Here is an 18,975-nt window from a genome sequence, read left to right as displayed (position 1 = left end):
TTTTAGAGACTGCCCAGAATAACTGTAATCTCTGCAATTGATTTTGGCCATGAAGTCGAGCAGCTGTTGAACAGGGTTAAGTGCTCCACATGCGTTTGGCTGAGCTTCAGACTGAATCGGTCAATGATTCATCCTGCACCAATCTGAGCTATCTGTTTCCGATTAAACAGAGAATTAAAGGGTTTGTGAGATTTCACAACTCATTGCCTTGCTCCATAAACGTATAAATGCACCATTCTTAATCTTGCCTCTGCTCTCCTACATGATTCCAAAGGCTTTCACATTCAGTATGATTTCAACTGCATGACCTTTGCTGAATGACTGTACTAGTGTGATTTTGTGGTGGACACACACACACACACACAAAAAAACTTACTTACTTAAAAAAATAACTTGACTTCAAGTTGATCTTTTGGTATCAGAAGTGGCTTACATAAATGGCAAAGGCCTCTAGATTATAGTTATTTTACCAAAATAAAACATGCCTTGATTTTTAATCTTTTAATTAGGACATTAAGGTCTGACTTTGTTAGTACAGCGTAGAATATAAAGTCATGGTGCAGTGGAAAAATAATTAATATAGCGTATGACTCTATGAGCTTAGACAACTGCATTCATACATTTCAGCAATGACTCAAATAACTTAAGTCATCTGGAATGGCAAAGAAGCCTTCTTGCAGGACTCCCAGAGTTCATCAAGATTTTTTGGCTTAACTGTCAATGCCTCCTCCATCTTACCATAGACATGCTCAATTATGCTCATTTCTGGTGACTGGGCTGGCCAATCCTGGAGCATCTTGACCTTCTTTGCTTTCAGAATCTTTGATGTGGAGGCTGAAGTATGAGGAGCGCTATCCTGCTGAAGAATTTGTCCTCTCCTGTTGTTTATAATGTAATAGGCAGCACAATTGTCTTGATACCTCAGGTTGTTGATGTTGCCATCCCCTCTGCAGATCTCTCACACGCGCCCATACTGAATGTAACTTCAAACCATGATTTTTCTTTCACCAAACTTGACTGATTTCTCTGAGAATCTTGGGTCTATGCGGGTTCCAATAGGTCTTCTGCAGTATTGTGATGATTAGGATGCAGCTCAACAGATTATTCATTGGACAAATCGACCTTCTGTCACTTTTCCAAATGACCAACTAGAAGTCAAGTTGTTATTTGTTGCTCTTATAACTGGGATCGACGACAAGACTTTTGTCAAGCAGTGTACAGGGTTCTTACAGGTGCTATAAATCCTTGAATTATGATCTCTCTCAATCTTGTGATTGTTTTCAAGACTTTGGGTAAAGTGGTTCATAATTATGTCACTTAACAGTTAACACAAGTTTCACAATTTAAATAAAAAAAAAAAAATATATAAATATTTTTGCTTTAGCATAAAATGAAAACTCTGGAGTCTGTGCATATGCCAGTAGCATGACCTGTGTGTCATCTTTACGTGTAAAATGTGAGTGAAATATAAGACAGTAAATGACTACAGAATACTGTTTATGTATAAAAATATGCAATTAACCATGTTTTAAAAGTGCTAAAATAAGTCTGAAAATGCATCTGAAAAGTGCCCGAAAAGTGTTCAAATTTGACTTCAAAAATGTGTAGGAACCCTGTGTAAATCCAACTGGAGAAGAAAACATTAAATAATCACGTCCTGAGGTGAGAAGCAAACTCGAAGATCTCATTCCTCAATTTTGTGACTTTCATTTTAATTTTATTTAACTAACTCCTTATAGTATCCTAACGTTATTTTATTTCAAAAACTTACAAATTTACATTTTTTAATAATTTATTAAATTTATTTACTTTTAAATCTGTTTGTTTCTTTCTTAAATCTATTTTTCACCACAGCACAATTAAAGGTCCCCTGAAGTGCTTTGAAATATGGACTTTTACTCGATGTTTGATGTAATCTTAATTGAAACACAGAGCGTGTGGGACAGTGTAGCTCCTCCCTTTTTTAAAAACAGCCAATAGCGAGATAGTGAGAGCGATTGAGCTCAAGTGCATCAAATGAAAAGCAAATGTGAAGCGTCTTGAAAGGGGTGGGGATTAGATCAGATACTAAAGAGCATTTGATTTGTTATGACCTGCAGAGAACAAACTAGAAGCCTTACATGTTTGGAGCACACTACTGATTGATATCCTAAAACAGGGTATATATGCAGGAATCCTAAATGTAATTTCAACACCTTTTTAAGACTTTTATAAAGACCTTCTCAGACTATTTTAAGACCTCATCACCACTTCAAGTTTTAATCAGTATCAAACCCTTAACTTAAAACAGTTGTAATTAAATAAATCTGTTGCATGGTTGAGCTCCATTGAACTCAGATAAGCTTGGAAGAGACAAAGCTTAAAATAATAAATTACACGGTTGTTTTCAGCGACAGGCTCCAGCCACTGTTTAAACCAAGGGTCTCAAACTGCCGGTCAAAATATAACGAGATTCGCCTCAAAACATGTTTTTGAATCACTATCATTGTTGTGTGCAGCCGCATATACACTTGTTGTTTTGACCCCTACCTACTGGACATTTAAGTTATTGTACGATATTCAGGTTACTTTCGGTTTCTTTCAGTATATAATCTCATGCAGATTTCTGGGGCTGATTTAAATGTTGAAATGTATGTCCACAAGTGCTCTATTTGTACTAAAGCTCTGTTTTTGTAAATATTCAAGGGTTATTTGATTATAATCAGTTTTATACCACCTGCATTTGGTTGTAAAAACACCTCTTCATGGCTTACATGTTATACTGCTGGTGTAAATATAAGCTTGCTAAGTTGCTAATATTTGATTCAAATGGTCTCATTTAATAGATTTTTCTCATGTGCATATTAAGAATTGTATAAAAATTGTGCATTAGTAAAATGTTACATCTGGCTAAAATGAACATGTTAAAGTAAATGTGAATATAGACATACTTTCTCCCCTTTGTTGTAGTTTTACAAAAAATAATGATATTAAGAAGAACTATTACCAGTAAAGTCAATAAAATTACTCAAAATGCATTCTGCTGTCTAGCCCTATCTGTTAAACATTTGGTTAAGCAACAATTAATTGGGACATAATCATTATTCATTTTATTATGATGCATATTAATAAGTTGTAGTATTTTCATAGCAATTTAAACTACCAATATGTACAGCAAAAAACAAAAGGAGCTTTGATACTCAGGGAAAGAATGTCTGAGTGCATCAATTACATCAGAGTTTCACTTTTTTCCATGTGCTAGAATGTTAAAATGGCCTTGCTATGAATTGTCAGTCACTAAATGGACCCCCACTAATTTGAGTTTGAGACTTCTGGTTTAAACTCATCTTTTTAACCAGGTGAACACAAACTTACTTTTTCCCATTTTGCCGTCTGTTTCACTACATGTGGAGAGCGTCACATCACTTTCCGCATTTGAAGCAAATTACAGGACATCACCTCGATGGAGGAGCTTGGCCAGATGCGTCAGGCCCAAATCAATCGCATGGATCGAGCACGTCGTTGTTAATATTAGAAGGAAAATAAATATATTTATGCTTTTTTGGAGTCAAACACTTTGGACAACGCTTGAACAAAAATTAAGACCTCGTGAAAACTGGATTAAGACTTTTTAATACCTTTTAGGGGACTTAATTTTCTCATAATTGATTTATCACCTTTTAATACTTTAAGACCCAGCGGACACCCTGAAAAACTAGCAATACTGATACTGACATCTAAAAAAAAACTATTTTAATTTTATGGGACATTTAAAGCATTTGTAGATCTGGTAAATAAATATATATAAAGTGACAAAAAAGGGCAGACAAGACAATATATTAATAACCAATAGCATTTAATGGTCGCTCCGCACTCTGCCCTGTACCCCTGCACTATCTCCGCCCCCTAGAGAGAGTTCCTTCCTTCCCCACAAACAGTAAAACAGGATCAGGCAAATCAGCCGTATCACCAGACCTAAACATATATGACTGTGTGTGATTTCTGAACGCATTGGTGTCTGTGTTTCTAGGTGAGGCACAACACTTTTAAATTCGATGAAAAATAAAATCTCATCATCTCATTTTTCAGCATTAGATTCTGTCCAAAGACACAATAAGAAACAAGAACAGACTTGGGGCAAGGAAGGGGCATGGGTTAGTGTCGCTAAATCTACAAAGAATAAGCTTGCTAAAAAACAAAAAACATTTTAATTACAGCAAAAAAAAAAAACAAAAAAAAAAAGAAACACTCAAGTCAAACAGCACCACCTATTGGTGGAGCTCAGCTTTGGTCATTAAACAGGGGCGGAAGTGAGCAGGACATAAACAGACAAACATTTGGGGCTCCAGAGCAAACATCTGAATCCCAGCACTGAAGATCAGCTAACCTACAGGTCCTGCTGCATTTATTAAATGATCTGATGGCAGTTCAGAAAGGCATTTAAAACTAGGGTTTAAAACTCCATTGAAATCACTGAAAAGAACCCCATTGACAGTATTGCTTCCAAAAGTTCATAGATCCATTCCAGAGGTGGAAAATATAATAATAATAATAAAAATAAGAGCGAGCAAGGAAGGAAAACCGGGACGGGCTTTGTGTCATCTAAAGATTCTTTAGGAATATTGTACACTTGAATGCACATTAGTATAAATGGACTCGTCCCATTACTGTAAGAAAAATCAAGCTGGCCTCATTATAAATGTGTGTGTGTGTGTGTGTGTGTGCATGTGTGGGGTGCAGGGCATATACCAGTCTCTTCCTCCAGTCTGAGCTGCTGCACTTCGGTCCTTCTCACAGATAATACAGCCTTATATTGAATCCCTCTGGCTCACTCGATGCGGGGCGCCTTTAGTCCCCTTCCATCCGAGAATGAGAAATAAAAGAAATAAAAACCTTCCAGATGCCTGGGAGAGGAAGAAGGGTGGAGGGGGATGCGTCTTATCTCCATCCCTCTCTTACCCAGTTCCTCCTGCTCCCTCAGTTGGCAGGTAAGGGGTTCGACCCCCTTCCGATGCACTGCAGAGAGGGGTGGGGCAAAACACCTCACGCGCTCTGCTCCAATCAGAACAAGCAAGGATGGGCGGGGCTCTCAGTTTGAGGCGCTGCTGTTGGAGGAGTTGGAGGTGGAGGCCACGGCCATGCTGGAGTTACCCGTGGCCGCCACGGACTTGCGTATGTGCGGGAGGAGGTAGGGGTCACTGGCCAGCTGGTGAACATCAATACGGTCCTCCTTACGGTACACCAGACATCTGCGGATGAAGGCCTGAGGTGGACACAGAAGAAGGTGTTCATTTATTATGGCATCTGATTTATGAAAGTAGCTCAGGTTGAATGAGGTTTTAAACATGTTATGTTTTTTAAATCGTTAAATCGTTTAAATTTGGGTTGCACAATACATAATTTGAAAACATAAGCAAAGTTCAACAATAATAATGTGAAGGCATTTTTGATGAAGGTGTGACTACAAAATTAAGCATAATTGGGCACAAGAACTGATCAAATTTGTAGCTTTAACAAAGGACTAATTGTATTTATTTCTACAATTAATCATTTTTACATGTGATTACATTGATACCATTAACATTTTACCTCAATGGGCCCCTTTCACAAGATGGTGATGATGCAATTAAGTGATTAGCATCTAAATTGCTTGAAAGTTTTCCATATCTTGATTCAAAAACATGTACATTAATAAAGCTATATTTAGTATTAAATCATCTTTGCATGTAATTACGAAAAATGAATGAACACTTAATTTTCTCTCTTCTTTCTACCATTACCACTCTGATACAACTTTTTTTACCGCCTTATTTTGAAAGTCACAAAAAAAGTTACAAAAAAAAAAAACAATCACTGAGTTTTTCCTTTTATTATTTGAGCAAATAGAAATACAAGATGTATTTGTGGTTTTCTCCCATTAACTGCATTTTAGGTTTACCCAACTATGACAACGTCAGGATCCATACTGTTATTATATTTTAAGCAAACCCACTCCCAAGAAAATCACAATCGAATGTAAAATGATGAATTCTTTCCAAATGGAGCAGTTTAAATCTTATGAAATAACATTCACACGGCAATATATAAATTGCAGAAAACTAAATATTGCAAATGTCAGTTTTACAATATCATGTATCCCTAGTTTAAATTATGACAATGTTGTCAAAATGATTCCTTTGACCTGCAAAACAGTCGTCATGTCAATTATACAGTGCTCAGCATATACAAGTACACCCACTACCTTTTAAATTCCTATTTTTAATAAGAAGCTTTATAATATTATATTTGTGCATATACATTAGTCAGTACTGAAGCCAAATCTGGAGCTTATATATTAAAATAACTTACGATAACTGTCCAAAAACTAGTACATCCAAACTTATATGCTATAGAAAAATATTAAATTCAAAAAAAAAAAAAAAAAAAATCAAGAAGCAAAAAATGTAAAAAAAATTTAGCTGAAATTTTTTAAGTTGTCACTTTTTTTTGCAATATTTTGCTTGAATTTAATTGTCTTATCTTTCAATTTCTAAATATGTTTGGCGATTAAAATATTATTTTAAAAAAATGTATCCGTTTAATAAATCTGTTTTGTTCAAATGCACCAATATACATTACCCATATTCGTTGAGAAATGGATGCAAATATTCATTTTCAAAATGGGGTGTATTCAATTACGTTGAGTATTATATAAAATAATTAAACAAAATGGCAGACAATAAATATTAAGGTTCCAGAGACATGACTAAGTATTAGCAAATCCGACTCAACTAGTCATCTTTATTATATCCTAGCAACACAAAACCATATTGATGATACAATCTCACAACCTTTTCTGTGCCACTAATGGCCCGTTTCCACTGTGTGGTATGGTACGGGTTGGTACGCTTTTATGGTTTGCTTTTTAAAAAAACAAAACAAAAAAAACAACAAAGTGACATTTTTAAATACACAGCCGAGACATTACACCGCAATAATATTTACATATAATAACTAACCATGGTTGACCTGAGCTTAAACAAACCTTGTCGTCATCTTGATGAACAGCCACAAAGCCTAGAGAAGCAGAATCTACCCTGTGTACCGTAGTTGTTTACAAAACTGCCTAAAACGCAAGCGATTTTACTTTCTTGCGTTAGCTCGCCACGCGTCCATATTTGAAATAACGAACTTCTTGTGCTGTTGATAATAATGTGCACGTGATTATTGAAGTGCTTCTGACAGCGGATCCTTTCTGAAATGGACAAACGCAAGAGTGAAGCATGTAAAAACAAAGTTTGGTACCCTTTTGCCAGTGGAAACGCAACCCTGATAAAGGTGACCCGTGCCGTACTGTACCCCTTGGTGGAAATGGGCTATAAAGGATGCACAGCATTTGGTGTTTAGAAAGTTTCCTGCTAAAAAGGTTAACATGGCACAAATAGGGCAACCGCAGGCAGAGGGCCAACAGCGAGTAAAACACACCTTTTGCATATAGCAATTGTTATATATTGTTTTTATAATAATTATCAAAAAAAGAAAGAAAAAAAAACAACATACTTTACACTCTATATAATAATTTGAAAAACGTTTTGGCTAATAAAACTAGCTGCAATCCTAATACTTTAAGTAAATGGAGTAAATTCAGGTAGTTCATGACAGCTTAATAACAAAATTAAAATTCCCAGGGGAGTGAAATATGCTTTCTTTTATTATTTTGCATTTGTAAATGAAATATCAGGAAAGATTTATGCGATTGCAGCTGTTATGAATCTGTTTGCAGACTTGGGTCACTGCAAAACCCAAATATGTTATACTTACTGGCAAAGCATTTATGCATTTAAAATTATGAAGTAAAGAGGATTTAAAACTTATGGAATGCGAATTAAAAAATGTAAGAAGTCAGTAAATAAACACAGCACAATGGAGTCAATGATGGTGTAATACTTATTTGGTGACACAGACACTTCAACAGCCCTGTGACTGAACCTCTTGGCTCTGGGAACACAGCACAGAAAGAAAAAAAAAGAGAAGTACCTTAGCCTCAGGCGAGACTCCTGGTTTGGGAGGAAACTGCACCTCTGTGGCTTTGAGAATAGTGTTCTCCTGAAGGATGTCCTGCTGGGACTGATTATGACCGAACGGCTGTGTGGTGAAGACGCGATGAAGGAAAAAAAATAAAAATAAAGTGAATGAATGCAAATGCACAAAGCTTTACAATAACAATAGTAGGTCTCTTGGAGACCACTAAACCAATTGGACAATTAATACACTGCCAGTAATAGATTTTTTTTTTTTACCTTCTTTCCATAGAGGCACTGGTAAAAGATAACTCCAACTGACCAAACATCCACTTTGTTGGAGATCTTAGGTGGCTCTTTTCCAACCACAAAGCACTCTGGAGGAAGATACCTGGTGTACATACACACAAAAATTTTATATTACGGACAAAAAGGCAAGAGACTGCATTTCAGCTCAAATGCTATACGAGCTTTTAGACCACCAGCAAAAAATACATTTTTTAAAGTCCATGTGAAAGTAAAATTTACAGTAACTACATTTACATGGACATCAGTAATTAAATTATTTACCTTAAACATCTAGGTGTGAAAGCACCCTTAGATTGTTTTAGAACCTGGTGCATTTTCTCCTTAGTGCAGCTCATGTGGTATATGAGAATCCAGCAATCGCACTCTGATCTGCGCCAAAACAATTGATCCGATATCGCCTGAATGAGGTGGTTTCGTCTTGATTGAAGAATTTTTTTGCGGATCGATTGTCGTGAGAAAGCAATACGATCAAACGAACCAGGCTATATAACAATGTATTATTCATTAATTGTTTTATTTGCTGTTCAGCTTAGTACCTTTATTAATCAGGGGTCGCCACAGTGGAATGAACCACCAACTTAGAGCATATGTTTTACGCAGCGGATGCCCTTCCAGCTGCAACCCATCACTGGGAAACACCCATACACTCATTCACACATACAAAATGTACAATTTAGCTTTCCCAATTCACCTATACCACATGTCTTTGGACTGATGGGTTAAACCGGAGTATCCGGAGAAAACCCACACAAACATGGGGAGAACATGCAAACTCCACAGAGAAATGCCAACTGACCCAGCCGAAGCTCAAACCAGCAACCCTCTTGTTGTGAGGCGATCATGTTACCCACTGCACCACCGTGACACCGCACAATGTATTATGTAATAGAGATATATAGCTATATAAAGAAAAAATGTAGGGCGGGATGTCATTCCTACTGGTAATTGTGAGTTTTATGTCAAATACAAAATTGAAGCGCTTAGCCGTAAGGAAAATTGACCTAAATGCATTCTTAGTTTATTTGTATTTTTCTCTATAATGTAAAATCTATAACACGTATATAATTCTAGCCAACAACTATGTATGAGAAAGTCTTACCTGTGACTTTTATTTGGTGACTATGTCTGTAGTTGTCAACATTCAAAATTAAAGAGCAGTTTTTTTTTATTTTTATTTATGACAATGAACAATAAAATATTATGAGGATGCAATACAGCTAAGTGTGACTCTGAAAAATAAATTGTAGAACTCTAACCAATTTGAGGAGAGTTTACTTGTTTTAGCTATTTTGGTCTGTTTAGACACTTTGAAAAAGTGTGAAAGCGAACTGCATCAAGAACAACGAGCAACATTGTAACCATTTTAATCCCCGTTTCAAAACAAAACAATCCATCTACAGGTCTGAAAGCAGCCTAAATAAAGCAATAATATGGCCAAGGCGTTTATAAGCTGCTTTTAGAAAGTTCCATTCATGTTCATGTTTTGCATGTTATAGTACATGGAATAAAGTCATTACATCACCACGTTATCCAATGTTTTCTCCAGAGTTTGTCAATTCATGGTTTCACTTTTATTTTATTTTTTTTACTTTAGCTGCAGTTTCACTTTCATTTGGGAACATTTCATTCATGCCACCGTGACAAACTGTCTTGGATGCGAGCATGTAGGGATAATAAGGTAAATGTGTTGTAAATGCATTTATTGTACAGAGTTTTAGATCACTAACAATCTAGGCACAATCGAGATCAGACATGGGAGGCTAACTGGTTTTAAGGTTTACCGCGGCTTGGAAAAGTCAAGGTTTTATAACCGCCAAACCGGAATCTCTAAATCATAAACTACTGGTCCAAAATAATTCACAAGTTTCTTAAAACAAAGTAAATTGTGTTTAATGAGGTAAAAGGCAGAAGTTTTAGACCCAGACATTTTAAAATAACTTATTCTGGAGCAGTACCGTGATGGCATGAAACTGTGATATTTTTATTCAAGGTTAATATACCGTCAGAATCTTAGACTGGCCCATGCCCAATTGAGATAAAAAAAAAAAGAATTTAATCAGATGATAATGACATCAAAATATTTTTTGTGTGATAATTATTTGAGCTTAACACCATGCAGGTTCTGCAGCCATTTTAATGATGAGAAGTAGACTACACAAATAAACTATATTAAGCATTACCTCAGACTGCATTAGGGTAACAGTGTTTAAAATAGCTTCAAAAGAATTAACAGAATAAAATAAGTTTCTCGCAGAATCAAAGCTGACACAATCAATTAAAACATTCCAGGCAGTTAAAATGTATTTTCAAATACTGTGGCAGGATCTTTTCCAAGTTTTAAAAACGTGCGTGTAAAAATGAAGCGAACTATTCTACAGTAGTTAAAAAAAAAAAGAAAATCTAAAGAGTTCAGATGAAAAAGCCGATAAACGCCACTACCACTAAAAATAAGCTAATGACATTGAGCAAATACTTTAGGCATGTAGTAAACGCTTGCATACGTTTGTCCCTTTGACGGTAAAAGCAGCTATGCCCTGAGAGCCAATCAAAAGGCACGATACGAATCATATGTTTTTAATATATTAATATAACAGTGTGCTAGCTTTTATGAGTTTGGTTGTAAGAGCGCCGTCTGGAAAAGTTTTAACTGACAAGATGTGCATGACAATTGCAGCTTTAGATTAACAGCATTTGTGATTTGTGAGAGAAGAACTGACCAGTATGTCCCTGCCCCTTGTGACGTCAACTCCATGCCATCCACGCCATAGTTGTCATCATCCATGATCTTGGACAGCCCAAAGTCTGTGATCTTTATCTCTCCACATGCTGTGCCATTCACCAGCAGGATGTTACCTAGATAACACAAAACCAAACAGATTAATCCCAAAGATCACAAAATGGTGCTAGCTGTCATGCTCAGCATTGTACAGAAGAGTTCATTGGGACGTGGATCAACTGGTGTCTGACCTGGTTTGAGGTCGTAATGGATGATCGGCGGGCGGATTTCATTTAGGTACTTGAGGGCATTGACGACCTGCATTATGATGGACCGGGCCTCTTTTTCTGACATTAACTTGTGCTGCTTCAGGTAGAAATCCAGATCGTTTCCCTCGCAGTACTCCAGAACAGTGCAGAATCTACAAAGCATTAGAACAACTTTCTCAGCAGTCCACGTTACACAGTGACATAACAGAAATGCATCAATGCATAAAAGTTCATAAAATATTTCAGTTAAAATCCTAAAAATTGGTCAAAACGAGGGTCTTGAAATGGGAAAAAGTATAAATTGTACACTTTTCAATAACATGAGGGCAAGTTCACTCACGAGTCAGTATCCAGGGAAAAGTAGTCATACAGTTTGACTATTCTGGGATGGTCCAGCTCTTTATGGATTCTATATTCTCGACAGGCATGCCTAAAAACATGTCAAGAAACATTTTAGTAACATTAACAAAAGACCTCAAGAAGGCTTGAATAAAATAAAAAGATCATATGTGAAGTAAGGAAATGCTATGGGAAAACATAGCAGGTCACAAAAAAATCTTTGAAACCCTTATCTTATTCATTTACAGAAAAACCAGATCAGTGACCTTTTTATATTAAATGCAAGTACAGTCAGATTTGACCCTAAATCCAAAATATATCCTATATTAAAAGTGAGGAACAAATCAGAATGTATACAATAAATAATAAATAAAACACCAATAAAAGAGAAAGTGCACAATACATAAAAATTTCATTTTCATTTAAAGAGAAACAGACAATCCAAGTATGCATTAATCGTATTATGTAATTCAAGACATTGTTTCACGGCTTTATCAAGTGCATTTATGGCTGTTGTAAAAACAGCTCATTGGAACATTTCTAAAACTGTTGTACTTCACTTTAAAGTTTAAATAAACCCTCGAGTATAATTTTTTTTTTTTTTTAGATTTTAACAGATTTGTGCTTGTTGAGCATCAGTTAAGACAACTTTAGCACCAGTCAGCTTTATTTGTGGATAAACCTGGATAATTTTGAGCTTTTGTCAGCCAATTTCATCTTCTGGGTTTAAAACCATTTTTGGGGCAGGATCAAAATCGGCGACGTAGCATGCATTTGCTAGGGCAGTGATGACATGTTGGTTGGTTTCTCATTATTATTCATAGCAGAGTCATCTTATCCTATGAGAAGACCCTGCTTCGGTAATTATTAATGAGAGCACGTGCCTTCCGAAGGCAGACCCACAGCGCACAGCATGCAGAATTTAGCCATTCATGAAAGGTCGCATGTGTTTGTTTCCATGATCCACAGAGATTGTTGCATTCCCCGTGATGCTGTCAGGGCCGATACGGCAAAGCTGGTGGTTTGCATCAAGCATTTTTGTTGGGAGAGCTGTATGAGAATTGGAGAATGTCAGACTTTGTCTTTTATGAGTTGAGTTTGTTACCATTTAGACACATCGCCTATATCCGTGCTGCTGTGTTCGCCTACGTTTAAAATCCTCCATATTACTGGCAGGGTTAATGGTTAAAATAGATAAGGCAAGAGACCTTCTGCACTGCTATCCACTGTGTCTGCATTCAGACCCGGGGATTGAGGAGGAGAGAATTCTTCTCATTTACAGTGTTTATATAAACAATTATCTTTATAAAAATTTAACAAATTGTGGTTATGTTTATATGAAATTACGAATAACATATGTAGCAAGACATTAAATTACTTACTGTTTATTTCTTTGCATTTTAACTTTGTAAACTATGAAATCAAGCATCTTCTCAGAGTTTGTGTCTCATTTTTTGAGCTAAATGACAACAGTTGTTCGTTCCCCTCTTACTCCCTCTGCTCTGCTGGCCACGCCCACTCGCAGCGCTCCACGCCAATCATGAAGCTTTTTTTAAATTCCAAGGTAGACTTGAACCGAAAAGAGAGGAGTTTCATGGCCCTTCAAGTATTCTATGTGCAGCTTTATAATCGAGCTTGAGAGTGGCAAGCAGAGCAGTTTTGAACTAAAAGATGCAGAATTAAAAGTTGCAGAGCTGAACTCAAAGATGCAGCGAGTTTTAGGGCACAAGAACAAAACTCACTTGTGGTAGTTTTCTTTCTTCTCGTCTCTCCAGTTCTTATTAAGCTGGTGAATCTTCACAGCCACGTACCTCTGCTCAGTTAAGTCGAAGGCCTGAAGGAAGAGAAAAGAACAGGGAGACCAAGTCAGAACTGAAATGTTGACTAGTTGGTTAATAATACTTAAGCCCAATGATTTCGACCAGATGTTATTTTTTTATTAATTGTTTTATTATCCCATCACAGAAGTACTTGTCAACATCATGTACTGGTATGCTTTATGAAACAAAATCATTTTACAGGTCATTTTTTTAAAGGAATAGCTCGCCCAAAAAATGTACTTATATTTAAGTGGTTTTCAAATTTTACTTTGTATCCAAAATTCTTTAATAGTAGAAAAGAAAAATCATGGATGTCTATTGGTGCCATAAACTAGTTTGGTTAACAGCAATCTTAAAACATATTGTGTGTTTAAAAACAATAACAACAACGTCACAGGGGTTTGGGATTACCTGAAGGTCAGTTAACAAGCATTCATTTTTTTTTTCCACTTTCAATTAGGGATGTCCAGATCAGACAACGTGATCAGAAATCAGGCCCCATCACGCAGTTTCAGACTCAATTGGAATCAGACATTACCTCCCGTTTAGGACTCGAATATATAGATGCATTATATATATTCTATTTTTTAAACACATCTAAAGTTATGCAGTGGCACAGAGTTAGACCTATTTCTTGATTTCACACAAACAGCAACGTGTGCGGCATGACATCACTTTGTTGCAGAGACGCTATTGGTTAAATGTCGTCAAAGTAGAATGTGAAAGTAGCTTGAAGCGGAAAGCACAAGTATGTCTGTGGTCTGGAGGTATAATAAAGTAGATGACGACAACACTGACATAGCAAAGTGGGAGATATGTAAACTTGGGATTGCCTGTCTGTGTTTTAGGTTGAGGTGCTATTTGTGTCATATTCTATTTTTTTTTAATTTACTGCTGCACCAAAGTCCAAAAGTGAAGAATTGATGTTATTTATTACTTGACTGTTCAAGCTACCTTACAGAAATGCTCCGATTGTTAAAGTTGTTGAATGTTAAAATAATATATAGGGATAGGGTTTTGGTATCGGTAGGTACTCAAAATCAAATGACTCAGTCTTGAGGGCAATAAAACCTGATCGGGACATCCCTGTTCTCAATAAAACATTGTTGCATCAGAAATGTTGCTACCTTGTAGACCTCACTGAAGCCTCCTCGTCCGAGCAGATGCAAGAGCAGGTAACGGTCATTTAGCGTAGGATGATCTTTAAACCTAAGAGTTGGAGGGACGATAAGAGACTTAACAAAACACATCCACCACAGTGACTCTGAAATCATCCAATATCATTGACTAAACAGGCACAAGTGTGGAACTGAACTTAGAAAATCACATACTGGGAGTTATCTTCATTGTGGATTCTCTTGAGCTCGCGGATGTGAAGATTACGCACACGCTCCAACCGCTCCAGTTCCACCTGGATCTCGGCTTCCTCCTTTCATACACACAAAACCAAAACACTCTAAACACACTAAAATATTTTAAAACCACATGCAATAGGAGTGATGCGAATACCTTCTTTAGGTGGCCAAGTCTCAGTTTGAAAATTTCTTCTTGCTCGTGGTACTCTGCTAGAGACAACCTGTCAGAATGTAAACTAAAAATTAGAGCACAATCCAATGGCGATGAAGTTGGGAGTCTAACATAACAGGAGCATAGAAACTCACATTTCATTCTCGGCGCCGTTGCTCTTGCTTTTGCGTTTGTTGGGTTCTAGATTAGGAGGAGGAGTCTGACTGGCGCTGGGTGGTTTCTTTTTTATTAGCAGTTTTCTCTGTCTCTCTATTTCCTCCCTCTGCCCGTTGACTCTCTCCTGTTGTCTACACACACACACACACACACACACACACACACACACACACACACTTACTGTGACTATATATTTCTTTACATATCGATTCAAAGAATCATCACTCGAAGATCTACACATCCCCATCATTTAGTCTGTTGTCAATACTTTCAGTATAGCAATAAGGATTGATGCTTGTTTACATAATATTCAGTCTATGGAAATTTAGATTTTACAGTGCGTTTTAATTGAATGGCTGTTTTAAATAGCACACCAATGCTACTTTAATGTAGGGATGATATAATCTACTAAATAAAAAGCAACATCATCACACACATTAAGGCCAGCCAACTAAGATTTGATTTTTAAAGCAAAGACATGAGTTGCTGGCACTTAAAATGAGACCAAGTAGAAGAAAAAAAGCAGTGGAAGTAGGACTGTCAAAATTAATTGTTTCTTCGGTGACATGAACAATTCGGTATCGGTTAAGTAACAGACAATAACCGGTTATAGTGTTCTGACGTCATTTATTTTGTATGCGCTATTACGGAAGCTTACCATGGAGAGGGAGGCGAGCGCGAGTAATTAAAACACCCCAATTACTTTAAAAACGCAAAAGCTCTGCACAATTTACTGCATGCGAGTTTGCAGGAAAGTCTTTCACTGACACTGAAGTTACAGCAGAAGCCCTGTTTCACTGTAATGGAAAGTAAACTTCATTTCACTTTCTCTCTCTCCCTCCCTCCCTTGCTCTCTCAATCACTGTGGACCTTTGACCTGTGGTGTAAGGTACCGTTTCCTCTCCTCTCAGCTGTTACAATGATACTTCCGGATACAGACATGAGCACGTGTCTGCAGAGCGAGTTCTCTAACACCTCTATCATGGATCAGCAGGGATCACGATTTTTTCAGTTCAGTATTGAAATATCTACAGTATTTGTTTTAAATTTTCATTAATTAAATTACACCAAGAATCAAAAAGAAAATTGAATCGATACAAAAAAGTGAGTGAGAATCCAATCAGGACATGTGAATCAATATCCAGCTCTATTTGAAACTAGGGTTGTAACGGTATGAATTTTTCACGGTATGATAATCGTCTAAAACAATACCACGGTTTGACGGTTTCGCGGTATACGGTATGTTACAAATGTTACAAAATAATAGAACAGTGAAGCAAATTTGACTTTCCAAATAATATATTTTTAGTTACTATAAACAACACCACTTACAATGAACAAATAAAAATAAGAAAATAATAAATAATGTGTCAAAGTCCAAATAAAGTCCAAATAAACATGGTGCAAATCCTCAGTAAAAAATAGATATAAATAATTACTATACTATAAATAGTTACATAACGAAACTAGATTCAATATGGAACATCCTTAGGTTTTATGTGCCAGCATGGATATGGTTGTCTATGGATATGGTTGTCTGCAATGCAGACAAACAGCTGCATCTTCATTTGCGTCTTTTGAAAACAGCAAGAGCAGCAGTTCGTCTTTGCTGCGTCACTGTTTTGTCATGTTTCTGTGCTGCTGTGCATGCAAAAGTACTTAGTATGAGAATTATTTAATGCAAAACTTTTTTTTTTTGCGTTTTATTTAGCCGCGCATAAATTTATGCCTTTCTCTCATTCCGTGTTGTTCAAAAAGCTTGGTCCACAAACAAAAGCGAAACCTATGCTTATTGGTTGTGATATAGCGAGTTTGAACCAATCTGGGCATGGAGGAGGGACAATGCATCAATGTATCATGTCTGATTTGTCCGGAGACACAGTGACGAGCGTTTCTTTGTCAAATCAGCGTTGTCAAATGTTGATGACGTAACCACACTGATTCCGGAGCCTCTGAAAGTCCGCAAATGTTATGTGATACAGCAATGGAAAGCTGAGATTCTCTTCTTTATGCCAATCTTTGAATTGTATGAATCGGATCAGCGGATCAAAAGTTATTAAGCATTTAAGAGCAATACTTATTTTTAGCCGCGGGCGGCTGTCTCGGTCTTTAAGGGTTAAAACCGTTGATATGCAATTGTTCATGGTATGATAATCGTGCACGTTCAAATCGTGGTAAACCGTCATACCGGTATATTGTTACAACCCTATTTGAAACTAATCTCGTCATCGCAGATTTCAGAGTTTGAATACAGGCTCCGACTGCATGCCTCCAGGCATTTCAGAATCCAGTTATTACTCAAGTCCTTAGGTAATTCACTTAATCTAGTACACTGTTTGCAAAGGCAAAACAGGCATAGGTCAGATTAGTTGGTCTATTGTAACTGGCCTCAATATTGTTTATTTTGGCTTAAGTCTGAGTGTTTTCACCCTTTTAAAGAAATACATTGCTTAACCTGATGAGGGACAGAGTTTTCAGCTGTTTGTTAGCACTTTACCACCATGCTCATTTTTTTATTCATGGTAAATTTAAAAGTATCTATACGATGTTTTAATGCCCAGTTTACACCAAATGCAAATTATGCAAAGTATTTATACATTTAGAGTAAATTAAATACCAATGTGCAAACACTTACATTTGCATTATATTTTGAACCAAATACATTTAAAAGTGCATTGTGAAAAAAATCCCACATTAAGAGCAAATGACTAGGTTTCATTAGCCTCTACTGGTGCAGGAAACATTCACACAGAAAACACTATTTATCTTTAAAAATGCAAGATGCAATGCTTCAAAGTGGCTTGAAAAAAGCACAGCATAGAGCTTGAGAGTATACGGACAGAGCCACTGAGATCCTGTAAACAGAAACTTGTATCAAACCCCATGATTCTGATTGGTCCACTGCTATGAAACTGACAGCAATGAGCTGCCTCTGAAAGTTGAAGATCTAAAACTTAACATGGCATCTAAAAACGCAGCACTCCGTGGATGCCTTGACTGCTTCTTCAAATACATGGAATATAAGTCTACGTGTCTTATTTAGGTTAAATTCGATGGAATGATAAACACATACATGCGCAATTTTCAGCTATTGAAACTGTGACAGTATTGATGACTACTTTTGTGATGATAATCAGACCTGAAGCCAAGCTCAACTTAACAAAAACATGGAGAAAACGCAAAGAAACAGTCAAGCCCGGGGGCGAGTCCTCCGTCGGCCAGTCTGAAAGGAACTTAATGTATCCTTGTTTCTTCTGTGCATAGATAAATATAATTTCATTTGCTTTTATCCATTTATATTACATCTATGTGTGTTAAAGTGTTTCTGCAGGTTTCAACACATCAAATTTAAGATCTTTTAAAGACCATTATCAATGAAATTTCAGACTTTTAGATATTTTCTAATGGTAAGTGGAAAAGATGTTTATTTTATCTGTACCAAATTTAGTTATTTCTTAACCACATGTTTTAAATAATGTCAAAACAAGCAAACTCTAGTTATATACTCCAGGTTTTAGGTGGGTTGTTGGTTGTAATGATCAGGTAGTTTACATGGACAAAGGAAATTAAACTCATTTAAAAGGATTTAAGACCTACAACACCATATTCCAGTGAATTTAAGACTTTAAGGTCTAAAATTTTGTTTTTGAAATTTAAGACATTAATATGCATTACCCCGTGAACAAACTGGTGTTATTTGTTATGGTGTTATGTTTCTTTCACACAAGTAAAAATAATAAACTTGAGCATAAATACTTTAAAGACTAAAAAACATCCCACAAATAATGTAAAGCAAAAGTGCACTTTGGTGTGAACTCATCATTAGAATCTATTTTTGATAACATTTCAAAACTGACTTC

At 36.4% G+C, this 18,975-nt stretch overlaps 1 protein-coding gene across 2 annotated transcripts in view; it reads right to left on the bottom strand.

Annotated features, from left to right (window-relative positions):
- Positions 1-3,818: 3,818 nt before the first annotated feature.
- Positions 3,819-18,975, bottom strand: part of tlk2 (tousled-like kinase 2) — a 32,099-nt gene continuing 16,942 nt past the window's right edge. The window contains exons 11-21 of one of the 2 annotated variants that reach the window (XM_021470140.2): positions 15,094-15,246; positions 14,942-15,008; positions 14,764-14,858; positions 14,560-14,641; positions 13,355-13,446; positions 11,614-11,703; positions 11,256-11,425; positions 11,006-11,141; positions 8,259-8,370; positions 7,996-8,103; positions 3,819-5,242 (exon numbers count right to left, since the gene is read on the bottom strand). In XM_021470140.2, coding sequence (XP_021325815.1) covers positions 5,069-5,242; positions 7,996-8,103; positions 8,259-8,370; positions 11,006-11,141; positions 11,256-11,425; positions 11,614-11,703; positions 13,355-13,446; positions 14,560-14,641; positions 14,764-14,858; positions 14,942-15,008; positions 15,094-15,246 — 1,279 coding nt within the window. In that variant the 3' untranslated portion in view covers positions 3,819-5,068. 2 annotated transcript variants of the gene reach the window in all.

This window comes from Danio rerio, chromosome 3 (genome assembly GCF_049306965.1).
Source record: "Danio rerio strain Tuebingen ecotype United States chromosome 3, GRCz12tu, whole genome shotgun sequence".
Taxonomy (NCBI): domain Eukaryota; kingdom Metazoa; phylum Chordata; class Actinopteri; order Cypriniformes; family Danionidae; genus Danio; species Danio rerio.
This window is presented reverse-complemented; position numbering and strand designations above follow the sequence as displayed.